General features: G+C 38.6%; 4 protein-coding genes and 1 pseudogene across 7 annotated transcripts; 2 read left to right on the plus strand and 3 right to left on the minus strand.

Moving 5' to 3' along the window:
- Positions 1 to 2,807: 2,807 nt before the first annotated feature.
- LOC9310979 (uncharacterized protein P8A3.02c) lies at positions 2,808 to 4,526 on the minus strand. Its single transcript, XM_021023524.1, has 4 exons — positions 4,287 to 4,526; positions 4,162 to 4,193; positions 3,757 to 3,915; positions 2,808 to 3,230 (listed from the first exon to the last, which is right to left on the minus strand). The coding sequence occupies exons 1-4, from the start codon at positions 4,480 to 4,482 to the stop codon at positions 2,946 to 2,948; spliced, it is 672 nt and encodes a 223-aa protein (XP_020879183.1). The 5' UTR covers positions 4,483 to 4,526; the 3' UTR covers positions 2,808 to 2,945.
- Positions 4,527 to 4,576: 50 nt separating this feature from the next.
- Positions 4,577 to 8,665, minus strand: LOC9310980 (annotated as a pseudogene).
- Positions 8,666 to 10,574: 1,909 nt separating this feature from the next.
- LOC9310981 lies at positions 10,575 to 17,677 on the plus strand. 2 transcript variants are annotated; one of them, XM_021022597.1, is made up of 27 exons: positions 10,575 to 10,876; positions 11,005 to 11,239; positions 11,315 to 11,406; positions 11,607 to 11,720; positions 11,788 to 11,934; positions 12,074 to 12,747; positions 12,843 to 12,967; positions 13,097 to 13,188; positions 13,558 to 13,780; positions 13,883 to 13,946; positions 14,043 to 14,191; positions 14,269 to 14,339; positions 14,420 to 14,593; positions 14,700 to 14,771; positions 14,924 to 15,025; positions 15,103 to 15,192; positions 15,287 to 15,362; positions 15,451 to 15,547; positions 15,631 to 15,700; positions 15,784 to 15,963; positions 16,055 to 16,177; positions 16,260 to 16,343; positions 16,446 to 16,630; positions 16,731 to 16,869; positions 16,948 to 17,007; positions 17,106 to 17,210; positions 17,293 to 17,677. In XM_021022597.1, exons 1-27 carry the CDS (start codon positions 10,739 to 10,741, stop codon positions 17,404 to 17,406), a joined length of 3,795 nt encoding a protein of 1,264 aa, XP_020878256.1. In that variant the 5' UTR covers positions 10,575 to 10,738; the 3' UTR covers positions 17,407 to 17,677. The 2 variants fall into 2 exon arrangements, with proteins under 2 accessions (XP_020878256.1, XP_020878257.1); XM_021022598.1 differs by having other exon boundaries at positions 11,008 to 11,239.
- Positions 17,678 to 17,754: 77 nt separating this feature from the next.
- LOC9308904 (bystin) lies at positions 17,755 to 20,077 on the minus strand. Its single transcript, XM_021021556.1, is given in 10 exon segments — positions 17,755 to 18,190; positions 18,265 to 18,331; positions 18,419 to 18,559; positions 18,648 to 18,695; positions 18,782 to 18,861; positions 18,948 to 18,961; positions 18,964 to 19,238; positions 19,346 to 19,457; positions 19,785 to 19,986; positions 20,018 to 20,077. Coding segments are annotated over 10 exon segments (1,218 nt in total). The 3' UTR covers positions 17,755 to 17,971.
- LOC9310982 (DNA mismatch repair protein PMS1) lies at positions 19,985 to 24,877 on the plus strand. 3 transcript variants are annotated; one of them, XM_021022599.1, is made up of 11 exons: positions 20,016 to 20,763; positions 20,842 to 21,165; positions 21,520 to 22,671; positions 22,799 to 23,076; positions 23,153 to 23,279; positions 23,399 to 23,467; positions 23,631 to 23,704; positions 23,892 to 23,957; positions 24,044 to 24,147; positions 24,226 to 24,407; positions 24,607 to 24,877. In XM_021022599.1, exons 1-11 carry the CDS (start codon positions 20,503 to 20,505, stop codon positions 24,751 to 24,753), a joined length of 2,784 nt encoding a protein of 927 aa, XP_020878258.1. In that variant the 5' UTR covers positions 20,016 to 20,502; the 3' UTR covers positions 24,754 to 24,877. The 3 variants fall into 3 exon arrangements, 2 of the variants coding, with proteins under 2 accessions (XP_020878259.1, XP_020878258.1); XR_002331333.1 differs by lacking the exon at positions 24,607 to 24,877 and having other exon boundaries at positions 19,985 to 20,763; positions 23,638 to 23,704; positions 23,892 to 24,147; positions 24,226 to 24,394; XM_021022600.1 differs by lacking the exons at positions 23,892 to 23,957; positions 24,044 to 24,147; positions 24,226 to 24,407; positions 24,607 to 24,877 and having other exon boundaries at positions 19,985 to 20,763; positions 23,568 to 23,658.
- The last annotated feature ends 196 nt before the right edge of the window (positions 24,878 to 25,073 follow it).

The raw sequence follows: 25,073 nt of genomic DNA on the forward strand, positions 1-25,073 counted from the left end.
CTGGCTCCGAACTTGTAGCCTGATGAAATTTTGATTTCATTTCTTTTAATTCCTGGCTAACCTTCTTCATGGTCTCGAACTGGTCGAGGTTCTCCTGCTCGTACTGAGCTGCAAATTGTTCTTCATCCCCGAGCTGCGTCTCTTCTTCCGACGTCTGAGCTACATTATTTGTAGCACCGGGAGTTGTTTGTCCGCTGGTTTCATTTCGTGCAGCGGAACTTGGCGAGTTGAATATCCCTCTTCGGGTTCCCACCGGGTTTCCTGCACTTAAAGAGCGAACACGAGTTTGTATATTATTGACGTTTTGACTAAGAGATACCTGGGATGTTTGCAACGTATCGACGGCCTTCTCCACATCCGAGAACTTTTGTGATATGTCCGACATGGTTTGCTGCATAGCTTTGAGGGTTTCGGCCAATGATGTTTCAACGGCGTCTCCTCCGGACATTGTCGCTTATCTCGGAAATGTAGAAAAGAAGAAATCTGCCCACTCAAGAATCCTGATATCCCCACAGACGGCGCCAAAATGTGGAAGTCGGATTCACACACTCAAGTATTTTGTTAAATGGGAAAGATTATTCTTGAGGGACAAAAATGAATACGTAAGAACTTGTAAATTGATACGAAAATTGCTATATTATTTCTCTCTTTTTTTTAGATGGTCCCCCCTTTACATGGCCACTGGCCTCTATATTTATACATAGCTAAACGACATTTAAAATGAGTAATTAAGTACAATTATTCCTTCTTAAATGTGTCCGTTTTGATTCTTCGGCTTTAATGCTCAACGTTTGAATTTGAGTTGACTCTGATCTTCACGGGCCTCGCCTCTTCTGGCCCAAATGTCTTCGAACCGACTTACCCGTGTCTTCTACACCGAACTCGCGTCATAGTGCAGTCACTTCGGGTTATCTAAATGGTGACAACCACTTCGTCCATCCTTTCGGCTCGCGGGTCCAATGGGCTTCATCCTTTATGGGCCATTATCCTGATTACGTGGCAATCTTTGGTTGGTCTCGTACTTCTGGTGCGGGATCCGACACCAACAAAGACCTCCATCGGAATATGGGGTGCAGAGTTTATCCCATGCTATCCAATGGATACCATTACTATTTTTATTGGTTTTCCATCAGAAATTAGCAATGGCACTACTTAGTTTAGAGCGAATAGCCTTCGGGAGTAAAAACACGACATAACATATGTCGGAAGTGCATGTGCAATAGACTTTATAAGAACTTCTTTACCACCTCTAGACAAGAATTTTGTTGACCAAGTATTAAGCCTCTTTTGTAGTCTATCTCTCACAAAAGAAAAGACCTGAACCTTAGAGCCATGTATTTTTTCAGGGAGACCCAAGTTCGTTCCCATGCCCCCGTCTTTATGGATTCCTAATGTTGTCTTAACGGTATTTTAGGTTACATTGTCCACATCCTGCCCAATATTACCGAAGATTTAGCAGTATTTAACTGTTGTCCCAAAGCCTCGCCATAAATGAGGAGAATATTAATGATTTCTTGACCTTGAGACGCGTCTGCCTTACAGAAGAATAAACTGTCGTCTGCGAACAACAGGTGGGAGGTGGAAGGACTTGCTCGGGAAATTTGCAAACCTTGAATGCGGCCATTCCATTCTACATCTTTAAGTTTTACAACCAGGGCTTCCGTACATAGAATAAACATGAATGGGGAAATAGGATCACCTTAGCAGATTCCTCTGGACGGTCTAATAAAGCCCCTCGGTGAACCATTTAGGAGAACTTTATACGAGACAGTTTATATTCTTTAAACTAATATTTTTCATAGATATATAAAGCATAGATAAAACCAAATTCCACACATGGGAAGAGCTCACAGAGGAGCAGAACGTAATCCAGAGACTCTGTTGCAAAAGTGCAAACCCCCGAGAAGTCAGTCTTTGACGAGTGTGCAATTATTTAAGTTACTCTAGAGAGGAAGAACGTCAGGTCTAAGAAAGTAGCTCAACCCAAGAGAAAAACAACCTTTATCGAGGACAAAGCCTAGAGAAAGCTAACTTCCACACCTGGAAAGAGCTTACAGAGGAGCAGGAGGTGATCCCGAGACTCCGTTGCAAAAATGCAAAGACAACACTCATCAGATTGAATTTATTCCCAAGAAACCTGTCTTTGACGAATGGACAATTATTTAAGTGTCTCAGAAGAGGAAGAGCGTCAGGTCCAAGACAGCAGCTCAGCCCAAGAGCAAAACAACTTTTGTCGAGAATAAAGCTTAGAGAAAACCAAATTTCACACCTCGGAAGAGCTCACAGAGGAACATGAGGTGATTTTGAGACTCCGTTGCAAAAGTGCATAGACAACATTCATCGGATTGAATTTATCCCCAAGAAACCTGTTTTTAACGAGTGGTCTATTTTTTAAGTGACTAACCCACATATTAAAAACATGCTTAAACACATCACCTTTGAACCAAACTAAGGCAGTGTGGAGAAAAAATCATGACACACAACATCAACCAAAATCGAGTTTTTTATTGTATATTTTATGCAACTATTATTATTTTAATAATATATCTATTGTTTAAATATATCATTTTTCTCATTTATGTTTCTATTATATATATATAGATTAAACACTATTAATTGTTCATTACTAATAATGGTATTAAAACCCCTACAACCCCGCGTCGGGCGCGGGGACCACCCCTAGTTTATCAGTAATTCTCTTATATTATAAAACTGAGTATACCTTAATCGAAATTTCTGCTGCAAATCTGCAATTTATCAAACTATCAACCAATAGGACTAAAACAAATATAGTTTATATAATAAGATATTTAAAACAATATTTTAATAAAACACATAGTTAAAGTCTTAAAGATATAGTGTAACATTGTAAGTTCATATCAATTAATCACGTTTACAAAAAGGTATTCCCTCTAATAAAGATTTAAATCAGATTGACTACACACTTACGCTTGACATAGCTTTCTCAAGGTAATGGAGATTCTTCGTTTCTGATCAATTTCTTCTCCTTCCCATACCTGAAACCCATTCTGCTTTCGATTAATCTCGTGTTTCCATCGATACCGAGCTTCTCCAGACATGAGGATGAGAGATCCCGGGGTCAACAAAATATCCACATATTCATCTTCTTCCTTTTCTGCGGGACTGAACCGCATCACGCAAGGTGACTCCAGAGAGACAATGGCAATTCCATCTTCAAAACGCAGCAGATCAACATGTGCACAAATTCCCTGTTGAAAGATCATTGCATTTTCATGAAATCTTGATCTGCCTTCACCCATTTTCAAACTAACTAATTGAAATGCTTCAAGAAACTGAGAAAGACAAGAGGTTACTCTATTGGGTTCTTCTAGCATTTGCACCATCATCCAAACTTTTTTTTGTATTTTGTCGAAATCTTGGTCTAATGTCTGTCTATGACTGGTTATCTGCTTTCACTCATTGTGAATCGCTCTTAAACTATCTAATTCATATTCTCCATGAAACCAGAACAAGATGTTACTCTATTGGTTCTTCTAGCTTTTTGCATTATCCCCTGTTAAATATCATCCAGTTTTTTGCATTGTCACGAATTCATGTTCTAATGTCTCAGTAACCTATGACTAATTATCTGCTTATTTTGAAACTCTCTTAAATTATCTATTTCTAATCCTTCAAGAAACCATGACAAGCTGTAAATCTAGTGGTTCTACTAAAGAAGAGCGAAAGTGTTTACTAAGTAAGAAAGATGCTAAGAGCAAAGTGAAAGTACCGCACCTCACCTGGTTGGTATAAATTGACAATGAGCTGGTCAAACAGAGGTTCTCTCCACAGTAAATCAGCAGACAACACCGGAAGATCAACAGATTCCACAGTCTCGCGTATGAGATCAGATAGTTCTGTTGCCCATGAAGGGAGATCACCAAATCTCATCGCCTTTCCGAAAAGAAAAAGACAGAAGCTTTAGTTTCTTTATCATGTCACACTAAACTCCAAGAAGCATCATAGACAAGTATGCAAGCAGGAGTTGTAAATTTTTTTTGTCTAAACTAGTAAGAAGCTAAACCCTTAACATTGCTTTCAAGTAACCAAGGAAAGAACAGTAAGATCATGGGGGGCGAAAAGAAACGAAATTCTGGGTTCGGTACGAAATCAACTAAACAGATGATTGAGGTTTAGTACCTGGTTAATAGATTCTTCAACGAACCAACCTTCTGCAGAAATTTTGGATTAACAAACTTTAGTAAAACAATCGATAACACAACAACACATTTAAGAATTAGAAACAAAAGAAGAGCCAAGGGTACCGTTTAGAATCGCGGAGAGCAAATCAGACTGATGAGCAATAGAGAGAAAGTTTCTACAGAGCCATAAACCATTTATCTCCTCCACTCGCTCCCATACCGTCGACTCTCCGATCCCTATGGTTTCTTTTCCCGGCCGATCTTCATCATCCGATGAATCGCCAAAAGCTGCTCTCAAATTCTCTGCTTCATCCTCCATTATTTTATTTGGGCTTCTTCTCTATTTCTTTTACGAGCTATTTATAAATTCTTTTTTTTTTTTTGGTAAATGTATTTTTTTTTTCCTTCTTCTTGGTAAAAGTATTTATAAATTCTTGTAAACGTCTTTGATAATAATTTCAATCAAAGTATCGAATTGGGCAAAAACATAATTAGAATCAGCAAGATTCTCTTGATAATACGAGGAACAACAAGAGAGAGGTATGAATTAGTGACACCAAATAATCATCTCAATAGAACAAGAAATCAACTTTTCTCACAAATTCTCATAACGAAAAGCTTTTCTATTTAAAGAAAAACTCCCTAATCCTAAAGATCAGTTATCTCCTGATCCAAAAATCCTCTTGTAGATTGATATGGCAAGGGGAAGAAGAGCCATGACAGCAATCTGCAACTGATCTGAACTGCTGGTTCGGACTGTTAAACGCCCATTCCTTTTGCTGTCAAGACTTGCAAAAGCTGTTACCTTTGTTTGTCTTCCAGCAGAGACTTGATGTCGTACATTGGATGTGACTGTTAAATCATCTTTCGACTTCTTTAGAGACACTCCCATATGGGATTGGTTTTGGCCTATTGGGAAATCTGCTTCTCTAAGCCTGACCTCGAGGTTTCATTCATAAGCTGAGTCTCCTTGTGACCTCGTGGTCCCTGCATTTCCCACGAGGACGACCCGTTTTCCCAAGGCGATCTGTTTCTCGAGTTTGAGACCACTGGGAATTTTCCCACCAAAGAATGTCACTAGCCCTCCAAGAGTCGTCTCATTCCTCTTTGAGTTCTTGAATTTGGTTTCTCCTTTTAACGTATACATAAGTTGCTCACTTCCCTGGATAACAAGCCCTGCCATGGTAGATCCATAGTCCCCGTGCTTAGCACAGATAGAGGAGTCTAGATGAATGTTGAACTCTTTCTTGTCCTTGGTCACTTGGGCACTAACTGCGGCAGGGAATCGATTAGATATGGCGAGACTCTGTTCTGCGATAACACAGTCAAGTCCACAATCATGGTCTCAGCCTTGGGGGTTCAACACTGACCTGGTAATAAGCTGGGAAGTGGGTTCCAGACGACGGTAACGATAAGCTGAGTTATCACTGTCAAATGAAGGTGGCAAGACGACATCCAGTAATACAACAGGAGCCAATGCAGGTGGAGCCTCTTCTTCTTCAGGGTAACAATACTCACTTTCAGTGACCTTCTTCTTCCCGTTTTTCTTTATCTCTCTCATCCTCCTCAACTCCTCCCTCCATTGTTTCTTCTGCAAAAGCTTTACCCTGTAATCATACTCGTCAAAGTAAGCTTTTCTCTGTTCCTATGAGAGTTTTGCAAGTTGAGTTTTTCCAAGAGGCTTAAATGGTGGCAGCTGTTCATACTCGTCATCTTCCCCATCTTCCTGCTCAGAATCAGACACATCAATTTCGATATCAGAATCAACACTATCACCGCCTTGATCTGCAGGGAGCTTAGGATGTGCACGGGACTGCAACAGCCAAGACAACAAGTTAGGGAGAGGCAGCGCTGGAACTTGGAAACCAAATAATTTACGATGGTCCAATGCTTCTAGAGGCTTCAATAGAGAACGTGTATTTGAAATAAGCTTCTTAGAGTAGCACAAAAGTAACAGCTAAGGTCTCCAAGATTTGGGAGAACCTTCACTCCCTCCCGGTTCTTCCTACATAAGGGATGATTCTCAACAAGAGAAACTTTGTTCACTAATCTTGGGTTTATCAAGCGTAGATCACCAACGGCATGTCCAATAGACTGTTGAACAATATGTGAGCACTGTTCTACAAACACATCATAGCTCAAAGGAGTGTCATACGGGCCATCAGGAGGGGCACAACCAGCATGGGTCAATAACACTATGGCGTTTTTCAATATGGATGAACCAAGAGACGCAGTAATCGTCCTTAGCAAGGGCATATTGTCCAAGCCTCTATTCTGAGCATCAAGACGATCAACATAAAGAACCATATCAGGGGGACACTTCTTCATTATCTTCTTCACTGAAGACAACATTTTGGAATTGGCGCTTTGATCCATGGCAGAAGACTTTAAGCCCGGAGTGTCGATGATTGTGACCTTGACACCACCCACCGTTCCAGAAATTTCTAGAACTGAAGTGGTGGATGGTTGAAATGCATGAATTGATGCCTTCTGATCACCCAAGATGGAATTTATCGTAGCACTTTTCCCCACTCCGGATTTTCCAAGGACCAATATGTTTAGGGAGAAATTTAAGTCTTTTCCCTTAGCCTCAGACTCCATAACCATCTTCTTTGCAGCGTCAAGACTGAACAACTGACCAGAATGTCTCAAAGTAAGAAATGCAAGAGCATAAAGCACATGCACTGCTATTGAATCTTCTACAGACTGCTCCAACCTATGCACAAGACGCAAATATTTTACACGCATACTTTGCAATTTTTCTAACTTATGTTTCTCTTCCTCGCTCAAGTTATTCTCACTCTCTCCACCCATTTGAACTTTTAGACTAGGAAAGATGTTGGAATGATTTGGAAGTGGGGCTGGAGATTGAACAAATCTTAAAGAGGAACCCAGACCAGCTTGAGGTTCCATAGAAAAAAGCTTCATTACATCCTGCGATATGGTAAAATTACCACCATCTGAACTTCCACTAGTGGCTGCCTTTAGAAACGCAGTCAAAGCCGCAGAATCAAAAGTTTTCTCCTCAACGTCATCATTCGTGTCTACTTCCTCGTCAGAATCAGTGAAAATCTGGCCATCAATCCTATCAACGTGATGGTTAGGAATGTTTGTTTCATCGGAATGGACTTGAATACCAGAAGAAACCTCTTCCAACTCTTCCAAGAACTGTTCTCCAGATTTTGAACTCCCTATTATCATCCCTTTAGTGTCTTCATCACTTTCAGACCCAACAACACCTTCTCCAGAAGATGCCTGTTTGATTTCCATGTCTTCAGCACTAAACTCACATGTAGAAACAGTCTCCTGAATATTCAGAGTGTTCTTATCAACCACATCAACATGCAGAGACTCCGTGGTTAATAGTTCCATAATAAAGTTTCTTAACTTCACAGCCTCTTTTTCTACGACCTGATCAATATTATCTTCATCATCGACTTTATCACTAAACCAAGACTTCTCCTTTTTCGTTCCATCTTCAGATACTAAAACATCTACCTTTTTCACCTCATCATAGGCTTCTTCCACACCCTTTACTTCATTCTCACTCTCCTTATCTCCAATTTCCTCTTTCTCAATTACATAAGAAACTAGAGTCTCATCCACAACCTCTTTCTCTTCAACATCAACACTCACAAATTCAAACTTACCCACACCATCCTCCGTAATCTTTTTTCACCGCTTCTTCTAAATCCTTTACTTCGTTCTCACTCTCCCTTACCTCAATTTCATCTTTCTCGGTTTCATAAGAAACCAAATTCTCATCTACAACATCAACACTCACATTTTCAAATTTACCCACACTATCTTCCTCAATCTCTTTCATAGCTTCTTCAACCCCAATTCTTTCTCCCTCTATTTCCGAAGAAACAGAATCGTCCGTAACAATCTCAGTCATCGGAGAAACTGATTGATCCAAGTCAAATAAACCAATATCATCAGCTCGATCAATATCGCAACATTCCGATTTTCCCGCTAAAGACTGAGACGAGGTATCGAAATCGTTAACAAAACTCAGAGCACCAAGCTCGTTACCACCACCATCACCGGAAACAACAGAGGCCCAAGTTCGTCCTGTAAGAAATTGAAAATCTCTCTCCAATCAAAAAAAAATCTCCGATTCGAGTAAAAACCAACGGAAGAAGATGAATAGAAAAGTTAGAAACGATGAAACAACCTGATAGCTTCGAAGCGTAAAACGAAGTTTGATCTGATACTACCATCGACGACACTACTACTACTGGTGTCTAAAGCTTCAAACTTTTACGAAACTTGTGGAGAAGGAGATAACAATGGCGTTTTAGGGTTTAAGGAATTTACCCCCTTTCTTCTACTTTTGAGGATTTATGAATTGCAGATTAAAAACACAATTTTAACGATTTTATACCTGTCACATTTTTTTCTTTATTTAATAAATGACCGAAGTACCCTTAGTTTTTAGTCGGTGAAGTTCATAGATCTTGTGGTAATTTGGTCTTTGCATTCAAATTGCTGACTGGATCTTTTTTTTTTTTTTTTGAATCATATTTTTTTGTTATAATCTTTAAGAAAAAAGTTGTTAATGAATCTTTAAAAAAAATTGGTTATAAAGCTGAAGCATATTTACATTAGAGTATTAGACAAGGGATGAAAAAAAAAAAATATTAGACAAGGAAAATCACAACTTGGTAAAAAATTTTGATATTCATAAATTTACATTATTTGCTAGATTTTATAATTTATATATTTCTATAAAGTTAGATGTGATGATATATATTTAATTTTCCTTAAATGAACATTCACATTGTAACCGCCATAAATTAAATTACAAAAAGGTCACGTGATGTGGCACTGGCATGCATGGATGTGTATATAGTCAAAAAGACTTATTAGACTGGATTCATGCGAACACGTGCCCAATACAAAACCAACGGTTAGACGAACCGATACCCCCAAAGTGTTATTGTTCATCGAACGAAACATGTGTTGTTGTTGTTGTTGTTGTGTAGTAGCGAACTAACCGGTCCGGTATTTTTTCTTCTTTAAAAAAGATTCTTTACGATTTCATGTTCTTGGTCAAACATTATTGATTTGATTTCGATAAACCTATTCTTGAGGATTCTATTATATATAGAACTTGGGTGATTTAGTTTGACTTTTTCTTTACTTCATTTGTTGTTTTTTTTGGTCTTAAGAATTAAGATTGGATGAGATTTTTCTCCCAATAATTCCTCCCCCATCGTTACACATTCAGGTATGTTATACATGCCTCAAAAACGCCCTTTTGTCTAAATTTACAAAATCTTATAAATATCTTAAAGCTATATCAAAATATCACATTACAATTAAAGAGTTTGGAATTTATGAGAAATATAAAATAAATCACTCTAAAAAAAAAATAGTGATAAAAACAGAGTTTGACCATAGTGTTTGCGTCATTGTGAGTGAATGTGGTAAAGTAAAAGATTTGACTACTACTACTACTAGTTGGAGTCAATTATCTCCAGAAAAAGCAAGTAGAAGAATCTTACCTCCTTTTATCTCTTGTATACGTGCTTGTGGTATTTGCCCAAGCGGGGAGCTACAATATAACTCTCGCTTTCTCTTTTTGTACAATTATAAAAAGTGAAATGTTTTTTCTAAAAAGGAAATATCTATTCTAAATATATTCTCTGAATGTAAAAATGTCCAAGAATATTTTATCCCACTTGATTTCACATATTTTAGGTTTAAACTATTACACGAGTTTGGAATAACTATTTTTTTTTTTTGAAATTCATTTAGTTTATTTATTAATTAAATTAGCTATAAGCAGAGATACATGTTTATGCTTTCCCTATGTGATTTTGTTTGAAAAGTTTAGAAGTCAAACAATTACTAGATTTTTTAGATTTTTAAATTAATAAATTTGTCGGATTCGTTTATTTCAACAGCTAAGTACTTTTTAATTCACACCAAAAAAAAAAGTACTTTTTAATTTATGGATAACAGAATTATCGTTATATAGATCAGACAGACGCAATCGACAAAACTACAACATTTACTTTAGAACGCGAGATGTGTATTCATCGATTATGGGATCTATATTGTCGTATGCGTTTATGATTTTTTGAATAACATAAAATATATTATTAAAATTAATATAAACTTTAATAATTATATATTTATTTACATTAAAGAAAATTAGTTAATATGCAAATATATCAATCAAAGTTTATTATGTGGATGTAAATTTGGGTATTATATTGTTCAAATTTAGGCAAAAATGTGGAATATCGGAGGTCAAATTATATAGTATATATTTGACCCGTAAATGTACAGTAACTAATTAAACGCAGAGATATACAATAGTAATATATAGAGTAGTATTAAAAAAAAGTTAGCAGGTTAACGTTTATTTATAAATTGACCTTGGCAGTAATCATTTACATGATATCTCTCTGATTCTTCGATTTCGCCTCTATCTCTCTATCTCCTTCCTTCCTTCGCCTATCTCTAATCTCTTCTCTTCTCTCTCTATCGGGAAACCAAAGCGGTTCTTGTTTGGATCAAAAGGCGAAGTCAAGGCGGAGAAAGAAAAGAGAGGGTCGTGAGATATGGTTGAGACGAGACGTAGCTCTTCCGCTTCCAAGCGTTTCTGTGCTTCTTCTTCTTCTCCTGAAGCTTCTTCTTCTCAAAGGCCTAACAAGCGATCTAAGGTTAAGATCGATGCCGCTGCTTCTGCTCTCGAGCCTGTGCGTTCTTTTTCCCCCAATTCCAGATTTTGATTCTGGATTTTTGAATCTGGGTTTTTTTTTCCTCTTCTTGTTTGTTTAATCTTGTTTTTCCGGGGATCTGATTTTTTAAATTTTGGAAACCCTAGGCGGCGGCGGCGGAACCGGCTGGTTCTTCATCAGCGAGCGAGGTTCCGATCGAGAATCAAGGACCTGCTTCGGATCCTGGATCGGAATCTGGCGAGCCGGAACTTGGATCCTCTGATCCACAGGCTATGGATGCCGAGAAGCCTGTTGTTATCACTGATGTCCCGGTGATGGAGAACTCTCCTGAAACCGACGCTAACCCTGAAGTTGAAGTCTTGGCCACACCTACCGTAGCAGGTTTTCCCTTTTTTTCCTGGTGATCTCACCATGCCTATTCTAAAGTAACCTCCTTTCTAATGTTTTGGTGTTTAGCTGAAGTGATGGCGGATGCTGAGAAATCCAAGGCTGCTAAGAAGAGGGCTTTAAAGGCTCCATGGGCGAAGCTACTTTCCCAGTATTCTCAGGTAGGTGATTAGTTCTTTCTGTTGTCTAAAAGTCTGCGAATTTCGCTTGAGAGTTTTGTTGTCTGCATGTCCTGCTCTTTTCTTTTCTCTTGGTTCACTATGTTCTTTTGACTTTGCCTTTTGTTTTTTTTTTTTTTAATTTGTTTGTGACTATAATTCTTTTATTCTGACTGTGTTGGGGTGTTTCTCTGCTATTTCAGACTCCTCACCGTATCATGAGAGGCCCTGTGTTTACTGTTGGACGCAAGGGATGTGATCTATCTATCAGAGACCAAACTATGCCCAGCACCCTGTGTGAACTGAAGCAGTCTGAGGTAATGACATCAGATTTTTCTATTTCTAATTCGTCTCAAAGTCTTTTGCTTACACAGTCTCTTGCAGAATGGTGGTCCATCAGTTGCATCCCTGGAGATAATAGGGAATGGAGTTATTGTTCAGGTCAATGGCAAGTGTTACCAGAAAAGTACTTGTGTTCATCTACGGGGTGGGGATGAGGTGATCTTCAGCATTGCTGCGAAACATTCTTATGTATCCTTTTTGGAGTTGCGTGAAAGTTAATTCGCCAAATTTACTAGTTATAAATTTATCGATTCATTCTAAATGATTTATAACGTTTTTTATATTTAAATCAGTGGCTTTTGGTAAATTTTTCTTAACCATTCTCTAGATATTTCAACCTCTTAAAGATGAAAATCTAGCTGCTCCTGACAGAGCTTCTTCGTTAAGTATATGTGAAGCTCGTGGTGCCCCTCTGAAAGGGGTTCATGTCGAGACAAGAGCAGGAGACTCCTCAGCTGTTGATGGGGCCTCTATATTGGCATCTCTATCAAAGTACCGCAACTTACATCTTCTACCACCAATTGCTAAAGCGGCCAAGAGGCAGCAAAATCCTGCGGTTCCTGTGGTACCTTCCAGTTTCAATGATTATTACATCTCGGATACAGACATGAACGATGCTGATAGTAACAATGACCATGCTGCTGTTGCTTCTGTGGAGAAAACTGCTGCTGCTTCTACCTCTTGTACTGCCAATGAGAACCTGAATGTCGATGGCAGTGGATTAGATCCTTTTCAAGAAGCTGATGGTGGAAATGTTCCTGGTCCTGGTTATGAAATTAGACCAATCGTGCACCTTCTTGGTGAGTCTTCTTCATTTGATATACGGGGCAGCATCTCCAAACTGCTGGATGAACGAAGGGAAGTGAGGGAATTCCTCAGAGAATTTGACCTTTCATCAACCATATCGACTAGACGCCAAGCGTTTAAGGATAGTCTGCGAGGAGGAGTACTCAATGCGCAAAACATAGAAATTTCTTTTGAGAACTTCCCATATTATTTAAGGTATGGTTGCTAAATATTATGTTATATATATACTATACATCTTGCTTTTGATGGTTTGATGATTTATAGCCAAAAATATATCTAAATTGTCTCAGTGCTACGACAAAGGGTGTTTTGATGACATCGATGTTTGTCCATATGAACGGTGGAAGCAAGTATGCAAATTTTGCAACAGACTTGACTACAGCGTGTCCCCGTGTATTACTCTCTGGACCATCAGGTATGAGGCTTTACTAGCAGTATTTCTATTTTTGGCTGTGTCCATTCCTCTAGCCAAGTTTACCTTTGTATATTTAAGGTCTGAGATTCCTATTTTTCTAACCAAGTTTTCCATATGAAATATTTTCAGGCTCTGAGATATATCAGGAAATGTTGGTGAAAGCGCTTGCTAAGAATTTTGGGGCCAAATTGATGATTGTTGACTCTCTTTTGTTGCCTGGGGTAATCTTCTTTTCCTCTTTATTTTTTTCTTTTCTGTTTCTTCTAGTTGACAGACCTTAGTCATCTAGTAAAATGAGGTCCATGAACCGGATTCTACATAGATACATAGATCTATACATCTTGATCCGCAAAGATTGTTCTAAAAGAAAAAAGATCCTAATAGTCGAGACCCAGTCAGGAGATTTTTCAGCTATATTACTACTAATGTAAATAGCATTTGGGTATATGTATATATACATTACAAATAGCTTTGATGCTACCTGTCACAGTGCCCACCCGACATTTTTTTCCAACAGGCTCCTTGATAAGTAGTAGGTTTGTTCATTCCAGTGAAGTCATTGATTTTGTACTGTTTCGGGATGGCTTCAGGGATCACCAGCCAGGGAAGCTGAATCTTCTAAAGAAGGTTCTAGGCGTGAAAGACTGTCTATGCTTGCTAAAAGAGCTGTTCAGGCTGCACAAGTATTGCAGCATAAGAAACCGACTTCAAGTGTTGATGCTGATATAACAGGTGGCTCAACATTAAGCTCTCAGGCTTTGCCAAAACAAGAAGTGTCAACAGCAACTTCTAAAAGTTACACATTCAAAGCAGGCATGATGGTCTATTTTTTATTTTTGTGTAATCTGACTGTTATCCTTCTTTTGATGTACCACTCTTCCTGTTTTATTGAACAAGCAATTTTATCATTTTCAGGTGACCGAGTAAAATTTGTAGGTCCATCGGCTTCTGCAATTTCTTCTCTTCAAGGCCCGCTTAGGTATTGTCTACTGTTTTTTAAAGTTTTCACATCTGCTGTAAATGTTTGTTGTATTCACAACTTAGTTCTTACTTTTTCCCCTGCTATATAATATAGGGGACCGGCCCCTGGTTTCCAGGGAAAAGTACTCCTTGCATTTGAAGACAACTGTGCTTCAAAAATTGGGATTAGATTCGATAGGTCTGTACAAGATGGCAATGATCTTGGTGGCCTCTGCGAAGAAGACCATGGTTTTTTCTGTGCTGGTAATCGGCGGGCTGTTTTTTTCTAACTTTACCTCACTTAAAAAGTGAACTTTATTAATATTATTCTTTGTGTGCAGCTAGCTCACTTCGGTTAGAAGGTTCTTCTAGCGATGATGCTGATAAACTCGCCATTAATGAAATCTTTGAGGTAGCTTTTACTTTAAGTTATGGGATAACTACTTATGGCTTGTAGATACAGGATAGTTAACCTCTTGACTCATATCATAGGTCGCATATAGTGAGAGTGAAGGAGGGTCACTAATATTGTTCCTGAAAGATATTGAGAAATCTCTTGTGGGGAACAGTGATGTGTATGCAACCTTGAAGAGCAAGCTCGAGACTTTACCGGAAAATATAGTTGTCATGGCCTCACAGACCCAGTTGGACAGCCGAAAGGAGAAAGTAGGGAACTTATTCAGTCTTCTCTATTTCTGTTTTGGTATCTTTTAAGTTGGTTTTAATTTGCTTATCTGTATAGTTAATTAGAGGTTTGATGGTTCTTTTTCAGTCCCATCCTGGAGGTTTCTTGTTTACTAAGTTTGGTGGCAATCAGACGGCACTACTGGATCTAGCATTTCCGGTATGATGACCTGACTTATCTTGAATTATTCTCAATTTCTCGAAATAGTAATGTACCTAAATAATTCTATCTTAATGGTAAGGTTCATCAAAGTCATCTTAGATTTGGTATCTTTTTTAGATGTTGAAAATGATTTTTCATACTATCTGCAGGATAATTTTGGTAAACTGCACGATAGAAGCAAAGAAACACCTAAATCAATGAAACAAATAACTCGACTATTTCCTAACAAAGTCCCCATCCAGTTACCTCAGGTTGTTACCTTTATTCATTTCTTCTTGTCTGGGGTAATTTGATTTTTCCTTTTACTTATGCTCTTAAGACGTGATAGGATGAAGCTTTACTCTCGGATTGGAAGGAGAAACTCGACCGTGACACAGAGATTTTGAAGGTTCAGGCTAATATAACCAGCATCCTTGCAGTGAGCATCTTCTAATCATGTCCTTCAGTAATCTAAGCGTTCCTTGTTCTTTTCATTTTTTCTTTTGCTTATGTCTTTATAATGATGCCTACAGGTCCTCGCCAAAAACCGACTTGACTGCCCTGATCTTGGAACCTTGTGCATCAAAGATCAAACCCTTCCATCTGAAAGTAGGCCTCATTCACTTGCTTTTTTCTTTCTGTATGTTGTCTTGATAAGCCGGTTGTTTGACTAACCAAAAACTGTATGTGTTAATAGGTGTTGAAAAAGTGGTTGGCTGGGCTTTCGGTCACCATCTTATGATATGCAAAGAACCTATAGTTAAAGACAACAAGCTTGTTATCTCTGCAGAAAGGTGAGCTTTCTTGTATAGGCTGTGTGATACTGTAGCTAAGATACATGTTTGATTTATAAATCACATTTTGGCACTTGTTGCAGCATTACATATGGCCTGCAGATGTTACATGATCTTCAGAACGAAAACAAGAGTTTAAAGAAGTCTCTCAAGGTAATATTATGTAACTTAATTTCTTTCTTCCCAAGCTGCCTAGTAAGTTCCGGATTAAGAGTTGTTTTACTATACTGTTTCAGGATGTCGTTACTGAGAACGAATTTGAGAAAAAACTGTTGTCAGATGTCATTCCACCTAGCGATATAGGTGTTTCCTTTGATGATATTGGGGCTCTGGAAAATGTGAAAGAAACATTGAAGGAGTTGGTGATGCTTCCTCTTCAGAGACCGGAATTGTTTGGCAAAGGCCAGCTCACAAAGGTACCTTTTGATTGCCGTCCGTATTCACATATGTTTGTTACACTTACTCCCACTTTACTGGAACCAAACATATATTTTATGTTTAATGCAGCCTACGAAAGGTATACTGTTGTTTGGACCTCCTGGTACTGGGAAGACGATGCTGGCAAAGGCAGTAGCAACTGAGGCTGGCGCAAATTTCATCAATATCTCAATGTCTAGCATCACTTCGAAGGTATCTCTCATAAAGTGTCTGATTTCCTTTTATGCTTTCTTTTAAAGATTGTAATTGACCATTTATGCTAAATGCTTTGCAGTGGTTTGGTGAGGGAGAGAAGTACGTTAAAGCTGTCTTCTCCTTAGCGAGCAAGATTGCGCCCAGTGTCATTTTTGTTGATGAGGTATGTTTGAAGAGATTAAAAAGCGTTCTCTGTTCGCTCACCTTTGAAGCCAATCTTTTATGTACTTTCTCGATCTGATGACTGTGGAAAATTATAATTTAGGTTGATAGCATGTTGGGTAGACGTGAAAATCCTGGGGAACATGAAGCTATGCGTAAGATGAAGAACGAATTCATGATAAACTGGGACGGTTTACGAACAAAGGATAGAGAACGGGTTCTGGTACTCGCTGCCACCAACAGACCATTTGATCTAGACGAAGCTGTTATTAGACGGCTTCCTCGGAGGTAAAACCACCACTTTTTCCTCTGTTCTCTGTTAGCTGTGAAGAATATTCCTCATGTTGGAACCATTGTTGAGCTTCTCCTGCATACTACTTCTATGCAGATTGATGGTTAATCTTCCAGATGCAACGAACAGATCAAAGATTTTGAGCGTCATTCTAGCAAAAGAAGAAATAGCACCAGACGTTGATTTAGAAGCTATAGCAAATATGACAGATGGGTACTCAGGAAGTGACTTAAAGGTCTCCACTTTCTCTCTCCTTCCCTCTCAATCTCCTTCCACTGTCAAAAAACACACTCACATTTTTTTTTGGTTGCAGAATCTGTGTGTGACCGCAGCACATCTTCCAATCCGAGAAATACTGGAGAAAGAAAAGAAGGTTTAGTTTCTATTTAATGCATTGCTTCGAATCGAAAGGCCATTTATTCTACTCTCAGAACTCAATTCTTTTTATACTGACTGTTGTTTCGACTACAGGAGAAAACTGTAGCTCAGGCTGAGAACCGTCCCACACCGCCATTGTATAGCTGCACAGATGTTCGTCCCCTGACAATGAACGATTTCAAGGCTGCCCACGATCAGGTAAGTCCAAACCTAAGAAGCCAATCAATTTCACATTGTGAATATAAATTGAAAAGAGAGCTAAATGATCAAAAACATGTAGGTATGCGCAAGTGTTTCTTCAGACTCCTCGAACATGAACGAGCTTCAGCAATGGAACGAGCTGTATGGTGAAGGAGGATCGAGGAAGAAGACGTCGTTGAGCTACTTCATGTAGAAGAGACAAAAAAGAGGAAGAGAGAGAGAGAGAGAGAGAGATTTGTTCGTTTTTGATCTCTCTCGTGTTCGGATATTTTTCTTATCTCATTTTGGTCGTTTAATTTATAAATTTGTGTACAGAGAGAAAGGGTGTTGTTCGTTTTGCTTGTCTAATTCATTTTCTTTCTCAACATAAAATGAAAAAAAAACATTCGCTGTATAATCTAAATACATGCGTATGTATGTATATAGAGGCTCGGATCTTTTAAAGATGCGGACATAATTCTCTATCTGGAAGGTGTGTGCATTGTACGCTTTACGATCTATGTCTAGACGACCCGTAAGCATAACAAAAGGAACAAAAGAAAATCGACTAGAATCAAGTGAAGGTCTATTTTGGAAGAAAAAGAACTTGCTAGGTCTTAGTTTTTCTCCTCTGCATTAAGAGGATATACATTTCCATCTTCATATTTGGAAGGTAAGCTTTTCCAGCTCTAATAAAACAGTCTTTCAAGTTTTAACAAGTTTCTATTTTATTTGTGTGACGCTGGGAGGCTGTCTACTATGCTTGCTAAAAGAGCTTTTCAGTTTGCACAAGCATTGCAGCATAAGAACCCGACTTCAAGTTCAAGTGTTGATGATGCTAATATAACATGTGGCTCAAGTTCTTCCATTGGAACTTGTGGCATGTCAAACAAATCGTCTTTTACCGGCTTATATATTGTAGGAGCTGAAGGTGAATTACTTAACTTCTCTCTACGGTTACTGCTGTTTTCAAGCTCTCTCGCAATTTCAGGAGTAATCTGCAATGGTAAGGAAGGTTAAATAAGAAAAAAGTTTTAAGATTTTTTGACTAGATAAGGTAAAGGAGTCCTACAAGCTTGTGATTTTGCTTGTCAAGTAGACTTCCGAGACTCTGTTTATCTTCCTTTTTTAAATTCATGCTTGTAACTGCAAAAGTAGATTTTTTAATATGAGAGGCAAAAACTGATTCCTTGCCTAAATGATCAACTCTTCGTACTTACCATAGCACAAAGGCAAGAAGTGTTTGGTGCCAAATGACGGGCATAACTTTCGTCTCCTTATGAATTCTCAAGAAATGAGCAGTGACCGCATCAACCGCCCGATACGCCATTGCATATCTCTTCTCCAGAATAACTTTCATGAAGAAACTGCACCCACGCACACAAAAACAGAATGTAACCAAATAAAGGTACACAATACCTATATGTGTAAGTGTAAGGTTAGCCTGCGTTTTACCTTGTTGGGCCATAAAATTCCAACTCCGCCAAACATACCAAGGCAGCACTGCAGTTGAATAACAGGAATGTATGAGATTGTATGTTATTTGTGTGTTTAATAAAATTTGAGAAAGAGGTTAATATCTATGTTACTTTGAGAAGTTTTCAGGAATAGAAAACTTTTGCATTATACTTCCTAAAATTATAGCTTCATGGGCGGCACATATTCCAGACTGAAAAACATGCAAGGTTATTTAGAAAAGGGATCTTAAGAAGAAGAAGAAGAAAATGTTGATGGGACTGGCAAAAACAAACACACCTTACACAGAGGACAATTCCCAAGTAGAATGCCTTGGGGTTGAACAGTGTCTTTCTCAAAGATTGGTATAGAAAAAAGTGTAGCTTTTTGTGGGTTCTGATATCTTCTTTCTCCCGAGGAAGTAAAAAATTCTTAAAGAAGAGTCCAGCTTTGCTGCTGGAGGCAAACATGGTTGTAAGCTTGTAAATCGCATTGGTTGACCAGCTCTCTGGTTGGGTTAACTTCAATAAACTAACCCAGTTTTTCCTTTCGGTAATAATTTTGTTAAGAGCTTTAGGCAATTTCCCATGTCTGTATCACTCTTAAGCTTTCCAAGACTGCACATTTTGGTAGTTATATCAGAGACAAAATTAAGACTGATAATACAAGGACAAGGAAAAAAAGAAAGAGAAGTTTACTCTTGAAAATAGTCAGAGGCTTCAGACATGGACATGGAAGTAGTTTCTGCAACAAAAGCTGAACCTTTTTCAACACGCAAAAGATAACCATCTATCATGATATAGTTAGCCACTTAAACCATACAAAACAAACAATAATTTTCACACAGAAATAGGTATCAAGAAACATATATGTAGCATCACCTTTATCTTCATTCTTCTTGATAGAAGTTATATATAGCATGAGAGAGACGCTTAGCTATTGAAGCTCCATCCTTGGAAAACAAAGCATCAAGTATCTTGTCTTCTTCCTCACAGCTGGTCATATCCTGGAAAAACATCCTCCATCAACAACAAATGATTGAGAGGGAAAACAAAATAGAGAAAGAATCTGACTTGGTTATCAAGTTGGGTCTGAAACTCTTGAGATTTCTCATCAACATCATCGTCATCAATCAACTCTTCCAAACCATGTACTTATCAAAAAAAAAAAAAAACTCTTCCAAACCATACACTGCCTTGTTGAAAAAGGCGCTCATTGGGATTGTCTCTGAGTTTTTTTCATTCTCGACCTCTCTTTGCTGCGCATAAGCTACCTTCAGGATCTTCGACGTTAGCTGCACAAAATCCAGGGAATTTAGAAACCCTATCAATTCCAAAATCTACGAAAAGGTTTAAAAATTTCTCACTCACCTTCCTTGAGGAGGAGGCTACGACGGGAATATCTTGACATTTCCTCTTAATCGTCGTCATTGGATATAGTCAAGAAGTAGAGAGACTATGTGAGAGAGTGAGATCGAGGGAACGCTATTTAGCATATGAAGAAGAAACCCTAACCTGACTTTAACCCTAAAATGAATTACGTGGCCCCAACGACTACTTGTACATCTGTCAAAACGGGCAGAAGTTTTAGGTCTAAGCCCAATAAGTAGATATGGGCTTTAAATCTTAAGTCCATGAACATCAAAATCAATTTATTCAAAACGCAAACGCAAAACGCAATGTGCAAGCTGCGTCCCACTGTTGAAACTCTTAACGCCAAAGCTTCTTCGTCTTGTCTTCTTCATCCTCACAATTTGTCTCACCTTCGATTTTGGCGGCAAAACATAAACCCTAAGGGCTTTCGCACTCTCAGATTACTGTGGTGTTGATTCGATTGAGGATATTAACCGGTTTATATGGTTTTGAAAATGCAAGGAGATTTGTCTCCGTCTCCGACGACTACTAGCTCTCCTTTGATAAGACCGATAAACAGAAACGTAATTCACAGAATCTGCTCCGGTCAAGTCATCTTAGACCTTTCTTCTGCCGTCAAGGAGCTTGTGGAGAACAGTCTCGACGCCGGAGCTACCAGTATAGAGATCAACCTCCGAGACTACGGCGAAGACTACTTTCAGGTCATTGACAATGGTTGTGGCATTTCCCCTACCAATTTCAAGGTTTGTTTTCCAAAAAATCTCCGAAGAACTTTGGATGATTCCGAATTTGGATTTGGGATTCTGATTTTTGCCCTATAGGTTCTAGCACTCAAGCATCATACTTCTAAATTGGAGGATTTCACAGATCTTCTGAATTTGACTACCTATGGTTTTAGAGGAGAAGCCTTGAGCTCTCTCTGTGCATTGGGTAATCTGACGGTGGAAACAAGAACAAAGAATGAGCCAGTTGCTACGCTCTTGACGTTTGATCATTCTGGTTTGCTTACTGCTGAAAAGAAGATTGCACGCCAAATTGGTACCACTGTCACTGTTAGGAAGTTGTTCTCTAATTTGCCTGTACGGAGCAAAGAGTTTAAGCGCAATATACGCAAAGAATATGGGAAGCTTGTATCTTTGTTGAACGTGAGTTTCTTACTTACTTCTTTGATATTCACACTTGTCTGGATCATCAAGTTTTTGTCTTCCTGAGTACTTCTATGGTCACTGAATTTCTACTGTTTGATGTTTTTCCATTGAGTTTCAAAAGTTTTGTTTTTTATCTTCAATGTGGATGGTTAATCGGTTTTATTGGCATGATTCTAGTTGAAGTTTTTTTTTACTCCAGTTATCTTTGTGGTGTGAATTATGTTTACTATGTAGACTGTTTTAAGCTCAGTTTCTTCTGCTAGAATCAGCTTTTGACTTCTGCTCAATCTCTGTTTTTGTGATGACCAATTATTTCTTCCATAATTTTCCTCCTGCATTTCATTTGTGTAGGCATATGCACTTATTGCGAAAGGAGTGCGGTTTGTCTGCTCTAACACGAGTGGGAAAAATCCTAAGTCTATTGTGCTGAACACACAAGGGAGGGGTTCACTTAAAGATAATATCATAACAGTTTTCGGCATGAACACCTTTACAAGTCTACAGCCTGTTAGTATATGTATATCAGAAGATTGTAGAGTTGAAGGGTTTCTTTCCAAGCCTGGACAGGGCACTGGACGCAATTTGGCAGATCGACAGTATTTCTTTATAAATGGTCGGCCTGTTGAAATGCCAAAAGTCAGCAAATTGGTGAATGAGTTATATAAAGATACAAGTTCTCGGAAATATCCAGTTGCCATTCTGGATTTTGTTGTGCCAGGTGGAGCATGTGATTTGAATGTCACGCCCGATAAGAGAAAGGTGTTCTTTTCTGATGAGAATTCTGTTATCGGTTCTCTGAGGGAAGGTCTGAACGAGATATATTCCTCTAGTAATGCGTCTTATATTGTTAATAGGTTTGAGGAGAATTCCGAGCAACCAGATAAGGCTGGAGTTTCATCTTTTCAGGAGAAATCAAATCTTATGTCAAAAGAAATTGTTCTGGATGTCGGTTCTAAAACAAGACAAGGGGAAGCTATTGCAGGGGAAAACCAATCCTCAAGGGAGGCTGAGATTGATAATAGTTCACCAATGGAGAAGTTTAAATTTGACATTAAGGCACGTGGGACTAAGAAAGGGGAAGGTTCTTTATCACCCCATGATATGTCCCTAACTGTAACTCACCTTGACAAGACAACTAGCAAAGGTTTGCCTCACTTAAATGTGATGGAGAAAGTCACCAATGCAAGTAAAGACTTGGGCAGTCGCTCTACCTTTGCCCAGTCAACTTTGAATACTTTTGTTACCATGGGAAAGAGAAAACATGAAAACATAAGCACCATCCTCTCTGAAGTACCTGTTCTCAGAAACCAAACTTCTAGTTATCGTGTGGAGAAAAGCAAATTTGAAGTTCGTGCTTTGGCTTCAAGATGTCTTATGGAAGGCGATCAAGTAGATGGTATGGACATCTCGAAGGAAGATATGACACCAAACGAAATGGATTCTGAACTAGGCAATCAGATTGCTCCTGGAACACAAACTGATAATACTGAAAGACATGAAAGAGTAAGTAGGCTGTTGTAGTTAAAAATATGTCTTAGTAGGATGCTAATTGTTTATGTTTAATGTGGCTATTTCTTTTGTTAGTTTATCTCCTAAAATTACTGTCATTCAACCACTATATCATCTACAGGAACATGAAAAGCCTATATGTTTTGAAGAACCAACATCAGATAACACACTCACCAAGGGGGATGTGGAAAGAATTTCGGAGGACAATCCAGGGTGCAGTCAGCCATTGCGATCTGTGGCCACAGTGCTGGACTCCCCAGCTCAGTCAACCGGTCCAAAAATGTTTTCCACATTAGAATTTAGTTTCCAAAATCTCAGGGAAAGGAGGTTAGAGAGGCTGTCGAGATTGCAGTCCACAGGATATGTATCTAAATGTATGAATACGCCACGGCCTAAAAAGTAAGATTTCTTTCTTCTATTGTGTGTTCTGTTTGTAGTTAGAGAAATGGAAATCTTTACAAATGACAAGTTACAGGTGCTTCGCTGCTGCAACATTAGAGTTATCTCAACCGGATGATGAAGAGCGAAAAGCAAGGGCTTTAGCTGCAGCTACTTCTGAGCTGGAAAGGCTTTTTCGAAAAGAGGATTTCAGGAGAATGCAGGTTGCTATCTTTTTGACTAAGCGATGTCTCAGCATTGAAAGATCGATTCTTAATGTTTTTCGTTCTGCTTTATCCTGGCTCCTGTCGAGAAATATTTATCTGTTTTTTTTGTGTGATAGGTACTCGGGCAATTCAATCTTGGGTTCATCATAGCAAAATTGGAGCGAGATCTGTTCATTGTGGATCAGGTGAGTCTTCATATATGCATGCTTCCAGACCCTTTTTTCCTCCTCCGAATTGTATAGTTTTTGGTTGAGTTGTTGAAAATGGTAGTTTCCATCATTTCAGAGTTCTTCCCTAGTCTGAATTTTGAATAAATGGAGTAGACTAGTGATTGAATTTTATGGCCAGCATGCAGCCGATGAGAAATTCAACTTCGAACATTTAGCAAGGTCAACTGTCCTGAACCAGCAACCCTTACTCCAGTGAGTTTCTTTGTGAGATCAATCTAGATTCTTGATTCCATTTCACTGCTTTCACTTTTTCACATCAAACTCCCCGGCAGCGTTTTTAGGTCCCATTTTTACTTAGCGATACTTGAACCAGTAGTAGTAGCTCTCTTCCACTACTCTATATGTTACCCATATTTATCTATTTTTTCCCTAAAATCAGGCCTTTGAACTTGGAGCTCTCTCCAGAAGAAGAAGTCACTGTGTTAATGCACATGGATATTATCAGGTGAAGGATCAGCATTACTTAATTTGTAACATTTTCTTATTCTTGATATCGGTTTAGAGATTCAATATTCTGTAACAACTTTCTAGGGAAAATGGATTTCTTCTAGAGGAGAATCCAAGTGCTCCTGCCGGAAAACACTTTAGACTACGAGCCGTTCCTTATAGCAAGAATATCACCTTTGGGGTCGAAGGTAGTTGTTTTCTGTACCTCTGTTGCATCAAATGACTTTTGCATCACATGTTCTTATTTACTTTATTGTTTTGGACAGATCTTAAAGACCTGATCTCAACTCTAGGAGATAACCACGGTGAGTGTTCGGGTGTGAGTAGCTACAAAACCAGCAAAACAGATTCGATTTGTCCATCACGAGTCCGTGCAATGCTAGCATCCCGAGCATGTAGATCGTCCGTGATGATCGGAGATCCACTTAGAAAAAACGAAATGCAGAAGGTAACCAATGCTTACCCTAAGATAAACAACAATGAATGTCCCTTAATAGCTGATGATGGAGTCATATAATCGTCTCTACTAAATTCAACTTGAATAGTAAAACACATGAGGACTTGATTAGTAAATCATCTCTACTGATTTTTTTCTTCCTCAGACAAGAAAACCAAATCTAATGCTTTTGTCATTTGGGTATGGTCAGATAGTAGAACACTTGGCAGATCTCGAATCTCCTTGGAACTGCCCGCACGGACGACCAACGATGCGGCATCTTGTGGACTTGACAACTTTACTCACACTACCTGATGACGACAATGATGATGATGATGCAACCATCTCATTGGCATGAACTAAAAAAGTCTTAACGTATTTAGATGTGAGAATCCTTAGAATTAACATTGAGGAACACTCGGTCATAACTAACAATCGTAAATTTAATTTGTTTGCCTTAGTCTATATGATCTTCTTGGTCACAACAGGTAAATCTATAATCTATGGACATGATTTCAAAAAATTTGGATTAAAAAAAGAAGATATTCTTGTGAGAAGAAATCGGTCCACTTAAACCCTAAATTGAGTTAGTTCCATCTTAACCGTTGAACCGTAAACAATCGTAACCGTTGAGATTCTTCGTGACCCACCTAACTACGATACAGTAGCTTGTAGAGG

The sequence above is a fragment of the Arabidopsis lyrata genome (genome assembly GCF_000004255.2).
Source record: "Arabidopsis lyrata subsp. lyrata unplaced genomic scaffold ARALYscaffold_6, whole genome shotgun sequence".
Classification (NCBI taxonomy): Eukaryota; Viridiplantae; Streptophyta; class Magnoliopsida; order Brassicales; family Brassicaceae; genus Arabidopsis; species Arabidopsis lyrata.